Source organism: Stigmatopora argus, chromosome 2 (genome assembly GCF_051989625.1).
Source record: "Stigmatopora argus isolate UIUO_Sarg chromosome 2, RoL_Sarg_1.0, whole genome shotgun sequence".
In the NCBI taxonomy this organism is placed as follows: Eukaryota; Metazoa; Chordata; class Actinopteri; order Syngnathiformes; family Syngnathidae; genus Stigmatopora; species Stigmatopora argus.
In genome coordinates, this window is record NC_135388.1 from 19,032,957 (window position 1) to 19,045,183 (window position 12,227).

Below are 12,227 nucleotides of genomic sequence, written 5' to 3' on the forward strand. Positions count from 1 at the left end.
ACTGGAAATGCACATATCATTCATTCATTTTGCAGACCACTTATTCTCACGAGGGTTGCAGGGGGTGCTGAAGCCTATTGCACAACTATGGGCACCAGGAGACACAATTGATTTGTTTCCAGCCAATGGCAAGGCACAAGGGGGCACAGCCATTAATGCTCACACTCATACCTAGGGGCAATTTATATTGTTCAACCAGCCTACCGTGCTTGTTTTTGGGATGCGGGAGGAAACGGGAGTACCTGGAGAAAACCCTAGCAAGCCTGGGGAGAAGATGCACACAGAGAAGACCCCCTTGGGATCAAACCCTTGATCCCAGAACTGTGACACACTAACCACTCCCACCAGGCCGCCTCTGGATGTAGCAATTCAACAGTCAACAAAGTCAGATGTTGTCATGCTTTGACAATATCTGACTTTGTTCCTTGAGCAAATAATGAAGGTTCATGTTCTTTTTTCCTCTTACTAGAGAAGTTAAGAAAATGCTTCCGGCTTTACAATCTTCATACTTGGATTCAAATTTAGTTGTGACATGTTTTCCTACTGATTCAGTTATTACAATTCTGTTGTGGAAAAACACTTTGATCTTTGCAAGAAAAACACAGCAGTGCAAAAAGTGCTCTTGTGACAGAAGTGATCGTCGCTCTAGAACAGTGGGTGCGTGTCTGAGTAAAACTGTGCAAAACTAGGATTGGAAAGTGAAAGAAGCTGGAGTCCTGACAAGCAGCTTCTCCTCTGTTCCGATCATTTCTCTTCTCAACCTGTTTGTGCAAAAGTTGTTTACTGTTGCCAGCTCCTCTATTCTCACCGCCAACATGAACACCATGTCAAAGATTAAATGCGGGCAGTAATCTTAACTCTCCTCCTGTTCAGATAAAGATTTATCCACCCCTCTACTGCCCTCGTTAGTGTGAGCTGGATGCTCCCTTTGACTGTGAGCTAGAGGCAGGGGACAGCCATTAGTGGTCTCAAACAAATCAAAGTAGCGGAAAATAAAAGACAGAATAAAACAAAACACTGACCTACATTGGACAGAGTTTTCAAAATATTAATTTTTATACTTTGTAGAAAAGATTCTCAGGGCATGATTTTTGGAAATACAGTCTGGGCCACATCAAATGCTCCACAAAAAAAACGCTTCTTCAGAAAAAGTACAGCTAATCCATTGCTCAGATCAAAACGGCCCAAAAACTGCATGTGCTGTATGTACTACAGCTCAACTTTCGTGTCAGGTAGAAGGCCACAAATTATTGTTTTGACGGCACTAATTGACCCAATGCCGGCAAGTATGAGAGCTCTGAGCAATGTTTGTGAACAAATTTCACGTAAGGCCGTCACATGCAATGCAACTACAGCGGCACCTCTACATATGAATATCTTTACGTCCAAAATATTCAGGTTACAAAAGGCCTCAACAGGGAAATTTTGTATCTGGATACAAAAGAAATTACAAGTTAGGAAACGTGATATCTGAAGAACTCAAACATCCTCTTGTAGCATCCTATATTTTATTTTGAAATTGTCGTGATAGTTACTTTCCCATTGGCTGTCTCCGCTGGCCTCGCATTGCCCTGCCGGGCCTGCATCGCCATTGCCGATGTATGACTGTGACCGCCCGATCTGGGCAGTTTTTCAAAGGACCATGGCGAAGCCGCTGCAGCGGATGGTGAGTTTCTGATTCATGTGCCTTCTACCCTTGTTTGTCTTGGATTTCTAAGTGCATTATGCAGCTTTATTCTTTTATTTTCGTTATGGGCTCAAGAAAGTAACGTTGGAGTGGGAAAAAATTGTGTGCAGTTATCCGAGTGTTCAAGAGTGCCTTGCACATTTGAGGAAAAAGATGAAAACTCGTCAAAGGCAATTGTCGTTGGATCGAAATTTCACCAAATATTACATAATTTTAAGTGGTGTGTTTACGTAATGTGTACGTATGATTACTCAGCTGCCATACATTTGCCTCGCCGATCCACCCCAATGGGAAATGTCTTTTAGTGAATGTAATGGCTTCATGAATAATTTTCTGACCCTTTTTCTCTTTTTTGTCTGTTTTGCGCATATTTCTACACCATTGGTAAATTTGTATCATAATTTTAAAGGGTTTCGGGTAGTATTTGGGACCTTAGAATGGTTGGAATGAATTTCCGCGTTTCAACGTGAAATGCGGCTCTACATACGAAAAGTTACGAAACCACTTCTGGATTGAATTAATTAATTTCGTTAGTAGGTGTACCACTGTCGTGTATATAGTTGTCATGGATGAACATAGGTACGTTTCTAGTAAATATTCAGTAAACTTTGCGTGAAATTTCCTTAGGGCTGAAAAAATTACTGCTCTTTAGTGCAGCTACTGATAGTGCTTATACAGACGCTCCCCTACTTACGAACATTCAACTTACGAACAACGGTACATACGAACATGTCTGCAAATTGCGTTTAAGTCCAAAAATGTTCGCAAGTCCAATTTTGTATTTTGCGCCTTTTTCGGAGTAGTACTTCTTTCCGCCGCTAATACCGACGCCTGGCGCTGTGAGAGCTCAGCTCACCCAGCATCTACCTTCTTCTTCGTTGCAATGCGGAAGTGCGTGAATGTATCTCCAGTGTGCAAAGAACCTTTTTCATTTGTATCATTAAATATCTCATGCATCCAATATTGAATATGGTTGGTAAAAAGCTAAAGGCTTCTATTGAGGGAGTTGCAAGGAAGAGGCAAGCCATTTCATTTGAAACGAGTGGCAATAACGAAGCTTGATGCGCGTGAGAGTGGTGAGCGTTTCACGGGCATTGAATCGTTCGAGCGTCAGTACCATTTATAAACAGAACGATCGAGCAGCAGGACCCAAATATTGAACGTTGCACAAAGTTTGCAAATCAATTGAATGATGCCATACAGTGCTACCGCATCATTTATGATGAAAAAAAGAAGAAAACTGCAATCGTCATTAGGTCGCTTCTTTTGGCCAGTTTCTAATACATAAATATCTCTCTCTCTACAGTACTGTACATATTCTCTCCATTTTATCAAATGTTTTTTTTTCAGTATAAACCAATGCGTGTTACTTATACAAGCCTTAAACATACAAATGCACAAACCTTCAATATACTTATATCGGCCTTAAACATAAATTATAATACAAAATATAGCACTAAATCAACTTACAAACAAATTCAACTTATGAACAATCGCTCGGAACCAATTGCGTTCGTAAGTAGGGGAGCGTCTGTACTTACAAATATTTTGTAAGAGTATTGTATAAGAACAGTGTTTTATAGTCAAATTTACCTCATTTTGAAGTCACTCCTAAGACCCTGACTCTTGCAAAACATGCATTTTTATTTTCTCTTTGATATTTAGGCTAATTGGGACCTGATGAGTGTAAAAATAAGTATATTTTTACATGATGTAGTTTCTAAGAAAAATGATGTCCACATGAGTGCATGCCAGGCCATTGTAGTCCAAAATTTAACATTGTAGTCATGTGACAACCAAAAATGTGATGTCCACACGTGGACGCCTGGTCCTAGGAGGTTAATGAAGAAAGTTTGTGTTTATACATAAGACACCACTGGAGGATTTTGGATACAAAGCTGCCAGAGATTGCCATGAGTCCAAGGAGAGGAGCAATAGGTGGCTGACATGCCACACCCCCATGGAGCAGACGCCAATATGCTGTTGTCCCGCTGTTTCCATGGCAACATCGCCGAGGTGCTGCGGAGTGATGGTACGAAGTGGGGGAGGGTTTCGCAAGGAGAAGCAGGTGGTGGGCGGAGGAAAATGGCAGTAGAGTTGGAGGGGGATGTTGGTGGTGGTGGTGTGGGACTCGTGTTTAAAGAGCAGGAACACAAGGATACCAAAAGCTCTCGTCTGTTCACTGTCAATCTGAGGAAATAAGCAGTGTTGAGTTGTTTCATACTTCATTCACTGTGCATATGCTTCATGTTTATCCACATGCTCACAACATTTTACACAAATATTGTAATGCATTTGAACATACACATTTTGCTCACTATTCTCCTCATCAGCAGAAAAAGGTTACTTCAAGGTTGCAGCTAAAATGGCTTCAGCTGCTATAAAGCCCACTGCGCACCACATTTGTCTTTCATTAGAGCATATTTAGACATCACATAGCTGTTATTTTGGGTTTCGGAAAGAAAATGACAACAGAGTGCAATGTTTTTGCTGTGTAATAGTGGAAAAAAAAGTCAATAAAGGTCAATATTTTCAAGAAGTGGGCAACATTGTCTTAAACACCCATTCACAAATGCTAGAAGTATTTTAGACAATCAAATAGTACACGGATTTCTTCCTCCATTGGCAATTTTGTTTACCTACAAGTCCTCACTTAAATAGTTGCGTATATACAGATTTTTCAGAGAGAATTTGGTGTATTTTGTCCTACTGATGCTTCTGTACGAAGTGGATGGAAGGAAAATACAATATTAGGAGCAAAGAAAGCCAAATAGCAAGAAGGGAAAAAAGGCACTGGTATATGACGTTCGATTTCACCTGATCAAAGGCTTCGTCTGCGACCAAATTGGAGAGAGAATACAACATTTGAAGGGCTATAGTAAAAGTGTGTGCTACACTTATTTTGCTTTTGCTTCTTTATTTCTGTTTGAATCTTCCAGCTCTTTTGTGTTGTACGCTAACGTTGTGGACAAACATTACAATATTTGTCATTGATTTTTAGGTGTGATATACACCCATTTCAAAAAGTATTGGAACACCCTGTTATATTGCAAGTTCTTTCACTTAGAAATCATGGCAGGGTATAAACATTTTAAAAATCCAAAAATCGCAATATAAGATTTCTTTAAACAATTTGTTTGTGTGATACAGCCATACCTGTCAACCTCTGCCGATAACTGCCCTTATAAATGATTATGATTCCCCTTACAAACCCCCAAAAAACCTTACAAACACCGTACGACTCGTACGGTGTTTGTAAGGTTTTTTTTACAGCTGAAAAAAAGTAAAAAGTTTGACACCTGAGAAAATCAATATTTATATTTGGTAAAGTAGCATTTGTTTACAATTACAGAATTCAAACATTTTGGCCCACTCTTCCAGCTAGACACTAGATCAGTCAGGTTTCTGGGGTTTCACTGAGAAACACGCAGTTCAGATCCCACCTTCATTTCTAAGTGGGAGAACTTACAATATAGCAGGGTGTTCACATAATTATTGAACTGACTGTAAGCAACATAACCAATTTTCACCTTGATTGCTTTGTTGCTTACGTTGACTCTTCTTCCAATGAAGATGCTGAATCGCTCAACTGTTAGGCTGTAGCCTGCAGCTGTTATGGCATCCCTATACATAAATTGAGAAAAGACTTATCATGAGAATTCAGGAACTTCATTCGCCATTTTATTTAGCCTTGATAACTGATAAGCCTGCAGCCTTCTCTGGGGTTTCTGATGTCCTCTCTACAGGCCGCAATTTACTTGCGATACAAAAGAGCTTGGGAGAATTTCACACCACAATCATTCAAAAAATGTCAGCCTCTAGGCGTGTGTTTTATTTTCTTCGTTATGATATTCCTACGTAAATCCTGATTTGTATCTTTTAGATTCTTTGAAGAACTGCCTTTCACATGAAGGCCATTTATACAAAAAGATTACTACTATTGCTTTAGAAGACGGTTGCATTTTAATTTTTAAAACATTCTCATGGCTGTAAGTTTTCACTTTGTCAACCTTTTTGGGTGTTTTGCATCTTGGCGATGCAGTAGGCCTGACATACTTCAATGATAAAGTAAGCTGTGGTTTTGAAAAACTAATTTTCTAACCTTGCTTCTTTCACATTGCTGTAAGTTCCAAAATCCTGAAGCCTTGGTATTGTTGCGGGACCATGAGTTGGGACATTTGTAATAGTTTTGTGTCGCCTGGGGCGTGGAGAATAAGAGTGTGGTTAAAAGTGTTATGCCTTTTTGTGCAATTAATCCTAATCAACATGGCAAATCACCAGCCTCAGGATACACCTATGACCATTAGTATGAGGAATATTTATCACAGCAGGAAGCCTCTCCAACATTTGTAATCATCAAAAAGAACACTACAGGAGGGGGGGCTCCAAAACCATCATCATATACAACATACATCAAAAGTGTCCTCGACGGCGATGAGGCAGAACCAACAGAAGGCAAGAGCTGAGATAGACTTTGCATACTATGTACAAAGTGCAATTATACACGTCAACATTGTAAAGCTGTGCGCAATTGTGTATTGTCTCCCAGGCTGATGTTAAGGTTCCACAAGAATACAAGATTTAAAAAAATACCAGCCTGATTTGATTCCATTTATATCCTTAGGGTGTGTAAGAGGGTATGTTGTCTAAATGTGGTGACTTCAAAGCGTGTGTCTGAACCATACATGCTACCTGCTTGCTCCTGTCAATGCAGCAACTGATAGAAAATCATTCCAGATCCTGGCAAATGGCCAGTATGTGGTAACCAAGGCAACCACACTGCTTCATCCATCTTGGCAGTGGTGTCTTGCCTGCTTTCAAAAGCCTCTCTCGCTGTAATGGCTCCTTGTATTGGCACTAGGCAAACGAACAACCATAGATCAAATTTTCTCAGGCTTTTCTATGATTAGAAATAAATGTGCTTGTATTTGGATTGGCAATAGCATTCTTTGCTCTTGTCAAGATGTCTTTTGAAACAATTTTGAAGTTAATTTTCTCTTTGGCACGTACGCTAATAACAAAATTCAGGAGATTGGAATCTAAGGTGTCCGATTTGGTGCTGATCCAAATTCAGATTGTTTGGAGCTGGCACAGAGTTTCCCCGACATTGAGTGCCGGTTTTGCGAGATCTTGCCAAGTAGCTTGTGAGTCACGATTTGCTCCTGCTGTTCTCAGTGCACTAAACATTCACAATGCAATCACTTTCTGAGCATATTAACTGCAATTGGGTTGAAGCGTTATGCCATTTTACACATCAAATGGGTGCCCCAAATAAGGCCACTAGTCTATCTAAAGATAAATTATCACTCAAGTATTGTGGATCATGTGCTGCCTAGATGAGTGCATTAGGATACATTTAAATCCTGATTACACTTCTGCCTAACCATTTTCCGTTTTGCGGTTTTCATGTTTGTGGACTGAATGTACTGTTCTGTCTTCATTGCGGTACTCTTTAATAATATTCATACATTTTCCCAGGCAGCATCAGGTGGAACTAATGTACAAGAACTGTATTGATCACATTGCCTTTACAAAGACAATGTTTAACTTTGATGTCATAAATAGTACCTATATGATCAGTAATGTGTTTATTAGTATTATTATTATTATAATAGACAAACACATATGTACAGAGTTTTTACTGTATTTATAAATGTCAGTATACTATTTTGAATCTCAATCTTTAATATCAATACTCTACATGAGCATTATACTCCTGTCAAATAAAATCATTCATCAATCTGAGAGAGCTCTTACTTTGCATATAAATGTAGTAAAAAATGACATCCTTATTTTACTGTAAACATGAATTATAAAAAGGGGTAAAACGATTCACTTTGTTTTCATTTGCTTCACTTGAAATGGAAGAGAAACAAAAAGACATACAGTGGTACCTCGAGATACGAGCTTAATTCGTTCCGGGACTGAGCTCGTATGTCGATATTCTCGTAACTCAAACGAACGTTTCCCCTTTGAAATGAACTAAAAACAAATTAATTTGTTCCAACCCTCTGAAAAAACACCAAAAAACGGACATTGGATTGGAAAAAAATGTTTTATTTCATCTAATTCGCCATCTATTAACAAAGTAACACATAACTAGTGGTTTAATATTACTAGAATGTGTTTAATAGAACTAAAATTAGACGGATTTCACGGAGGGTAGAGAGAGAGGGACATAGAGGGGGGTGGGCGAGCAGGGGAGACTTTTTGCACCAGTGAATCGTAACATAACATAAACAAATTTAAATGAACTTGGATTACGATACAGACACACTCAAAAACAAGTTTAATCTAACCTTACGCTAAACTTAATTCTAATTTTGTCTTACATTTTTATACAATTCTCCCGGCCGGGTTGGCTCTGTTCGCCCCGCCTCCACACTGACTTTCAGTCAATATCGATGGTTGTTTGAGTTTGTATTCCCTTCAAAATATTCCGAAAATGATGCACACAATTATAATTATTTATTTATAAATAATTATTTGCTTGAAATTTTACTCGTATCTCGAAATGCTCGTATGTCGGGGTGCTCGTATGTCGAGGTACCACTGTACTATACTTGCCTGCAGGTTCCCTGTTGAATAAATTAAAATTATCCGTCTTGTTTGTGTACTTTTTACGTATGCTTAATTGCCAGCCAATTCTGCTGCCTAATTTGCAGATACAAGACTGAAATGTTGTCCCCAGGATCACAGTCTGCGCCTCAGGGATCTTTTGAATGCATTGATGTGCCCCAGCCCACACAATATATATAAAATATGGTCCTCCTATCTATAGCCAAGTTCACTAACTAGTTATTAATGTAGATTTGTGGCTAATTTGCCACTCCCACCTTGCAAAATTCTATTTAAGATCCTTTTAATTCATTATGGTCTTAACGGTGGTACTCCTTGGAGACTAAAAGCTTTTCTGTGGTCCAAGCACAAATCAATTTGTAAATCTTACTGATTCTTAATTTCACTGCAAATTTGCATGGCTGTTATTTTTATATTTAACCATGTCTTGTTCCCCTTCTATCCTTTTCAATGCTCATAATCCCACGAATGAAATAGCAGAAACTAAATGAATGATATGTATGCAGAACATCTTTGGAAATCATGCTAATCTTGTTCTTGTAGACTTGTGAGAGAAAGTTCATCATATAAATGTTTTTAATGCATCATTCCTTCTTTAAACAGAAAACAATCCAAAATGCATACTGTATTCCCCTGTGTACTTACTGGGTCTTTATTACATATTCACTGGCCCTTAACTGTTACTTTACAGTAGATAAAGCCAAAGAAGAGTTTTGCAGTTTTTAAGGTTCCATGCAAGTACATTGCATTTTACATATTTTCAGGACATTTTGCCATGGAGATTGTTTGTGTTTGCCTAGACATATCACAGAACTAGAAAATGACTCCGTTAATATAATGTGGAATAAGGGGACAAAATAATAATTACTTCCAGGATGCATTTTAATTCATGCTCATAGTTTGTGGTCTCTGTAGAGCTATGGTAATTTGGACATTTGCAGTGATGAATATGTTTACATCTATTTGAGACACAAAGCCATTCCACCACAGTTTTAGTATGCATATGTGTGAATGACTTGCAAGCAGCATTTGCATCTTATTTACAGTCCTTGTGTGCCTCAATATGAGTATAAATAAATAGACGGCAGGCTTAAACTGCTTATATTTTTTCAATGCGTCAATATACTGTCACTGACATGGTGCAAGAGAAATGCAAGCAAAAGAAATTGAGTGCGAAGTGAGCAAAAGTAATAGACCCAAATGGCAGATGAAGATGGATGGGAAATTGGTTTCACTTCTCTGAAATAATAAACATTTTGATCGTTGGGAGTTTATGTAACAGATGTGCTGTAAATTACAGAAATATGATTCTTAAATATTGTAGCGCGCACTCTGTCAATCAAATTAAATTTATACTCATTGGTGACTGAATATAGAAACCCCATGAGTGATCCAAGCAAGGCTCCCACACTAAATGAGGCAATATAAAAAGAGTCAAACTTGCGATTGAAGAGATGTCAAGCGCATTATGAATATAGGGTACAAATATTATGAGGCAGTGCATATCTAGACCAGACTGTGGACTATGAGCATGATCGCTGCTGACCAACTTGGCTGGCCAAATAATATCAAGGCTAAATCGACGGCAGCTGAACAAAACTAGATGCTTACACATGAAAAGAAAGGACAAAAACAGAACCCAGTCATAAAATGACAAATAAAATCTACCAAGTTTATCAATTACCTCTATCTAAGTCCATCTCGTCAATTATGCTGTATTTTTTTTTCCTCATATGATATTTAATGTGAAGAATTTCCCTCAGCTGTTTGAGTGGATGTTCAATATCCTGACTAAAAATGTCTAAAAAAAATAGCAACTGAGCTGCTTCTGAGACATCAAGCAATAGGGAACATAGTAGTTTTTGTATTTCATGGATCAGGAGACATTGTCAATCCATCAAAATCAAGTAATTCTTTAAATATTTGATTTTGGTTTCATTTTTCTTCTTAAATGATTGTGTCAATGATTGTGAAATGTAATTTTATTAAAGTACTCATGACTGTATTTTTCCGTCTCTACACATCTGTTTTCATGTGTTTTCCTTTTTACCTGTTTCAATTTGCTCTTTCAACATTGTTTATGTACTCTTTTGTCCAGGTTCTTCTTTCTGGGCTTATCGGTGTGGTGTCATGGAAGAGGCCACTTTCACTGGTGGTGAGTATTATCTAACGCCTCCATGCTGCACTGTTAATCTGGCCAGGCTAATTCACAAGAGGGAGTCTTATATTGCAAGGTTGAAAATAAGTGCAAGTGAAAAGTATTCATGGTAAATTGCTGTAGCAACAGAAAAAAAGAGGGACCCTAAAAGTCATTTTGCGAGGTATATTTTAATCAAACTGCTGGTGACGTCAGCAACAACCCCAGATGACCAAACTGAAGTGGTCACAAGCATAGAAGACTTTACTAATGGTACAAATGCTGCACCAGAAGATGCAAAACTCCAATTAGCAACACGGATGGGAATGCAGGCAAAGCGTCGGAAATAGTGAGGAAGACTTTAAAAGACCAATGAGAAAATGATGGGCCTTAATCAAAGTGATGGAAAGTCTGTAGCTTCAAGGGGGAAAGGATGTGCCCATCCAAGACATGTCTGCTCATCTGTGAATTTGAGTCACGTAATGGCTTGAGTTTAGGTTGCTCATTCTAGGACGGGCTAATAAATTATCGTATATGAAAAATAAAATGGCAGCAGCAAAATTCACTCTGAAGCCTGCAAAACATGTTGACCTTAAAACTCATTATACTTGTATATTTGTTGTTGTTATATGTATAATGACAATAAAAGCATTCAATTCAATTCTAATTGGTACAAGCAAAGTGAATTACCAATAAATGCGCCCTCAAAACACATTCCAAAAACAACTAAAACGTTTATCAAGGTGATCGGTTTTAGACTGGCCAAGTCAATTGCCAGACTTAAACCCAGTAGAGTACAAGTGGCAAACTCAAGATCACTCATGACACCACTATTTCTTTGACACCAACCAAACTTAACAAGGTCATAAATAATTGTCCAGTGGAATATATTTGTAATGCCATGAAAGCGTTTTTCCCATCAGCTGATCTTGCACTGTAGCAGAAAAACTGACTCAATTAGCTGACAACTTTTGATTCAAAATCATTTTGTCTTTAAGTGATGCCACATTCCCCTACTCTCATACCTTGACTTAAATAGATGTCTATTTGTAGCTAAATGCAATACAGGTATTTTCTGTTAGTAAAAAATTCTGAATACAAGTGCAGTAAGGCTTCTCACATCCAACCCCTTTTCTTGCTCTCTTAATGCCATAAATAATCTCCTTTTTGCGGCTTTAGCACATTATCTTCAAGCCCTTCATCTCTGTATCTCTTGGTCTCACTTTCTCTTTATCTCTCACCCTCTCTCACAGGAACGTTTTTTCTCGCTCTCCCTGCAGATTGCCTGTCTTGCTTCCTTTAGTTTTATCACCAAGCTGAGATCCTGTCTCACATTTCTGTCTCCCTTCCCCCACTATTTCTTTGTCTTTGTGCAATGTTAGACTGGAGAAGAGATTTCATTCATAGCAGCTCTCCAGGATCAGAGGGAAAAAAAAATACCATTTAGGTAGTCAAGTAGAAAATTGCCATCAATATACTGTTATGTATTGCAGCTAAATCCTTTGTCTGGTCATTCCTTAAAAAGCATGACCAATTTCCCGTAACAGTCGCTGCGTCATTGTAAGAAGCAGTGTCAAACCTGTCCTTCCAAGTGTCGATCAGGTAATATGTCAAGGTGCATTAAATGAAAGTCTCTCAAGAAAGGTCTTGTTCCAATTCACCTCAAGACTGTGGGCTGGTTGACATGCTCTGTAAAACTTTCCCAGACGTCCATATTGTTTAGACAGCACTTTGGAAGCTGAAAACACAGAAATTTGACATTTCCATCCAGAGTGGAAATCTTGAAGACTCCCTGTCATCCGATTCTAAGGGGTTGAGAACAGA

At 38.5% G+C, this 12,227-nt stretch overlaps 1 protein-coding gene across 1 annotated transcript in view; it reads left to right on the plus strand.

Moving 5' to 3' along the window:
- Window positions 1-12,227, plus strand: part of fam189a1 (family with sequence similarity 189 member A1) — a 66,380-nt gene that overhangs the window by 22,012 nt on the left and 32,141 nt on the right. The window contains exon 2 of the mRNA XM_077593963.1: window positions 10,365-10,421. Coding sequence (XP_077450089.1) covers window positions 10,365-10,421 — 57 coding nt within the window. The remainder of the gene's footprint in view (window positions 1-10,364; window positions 10,422-12,227) is intronic.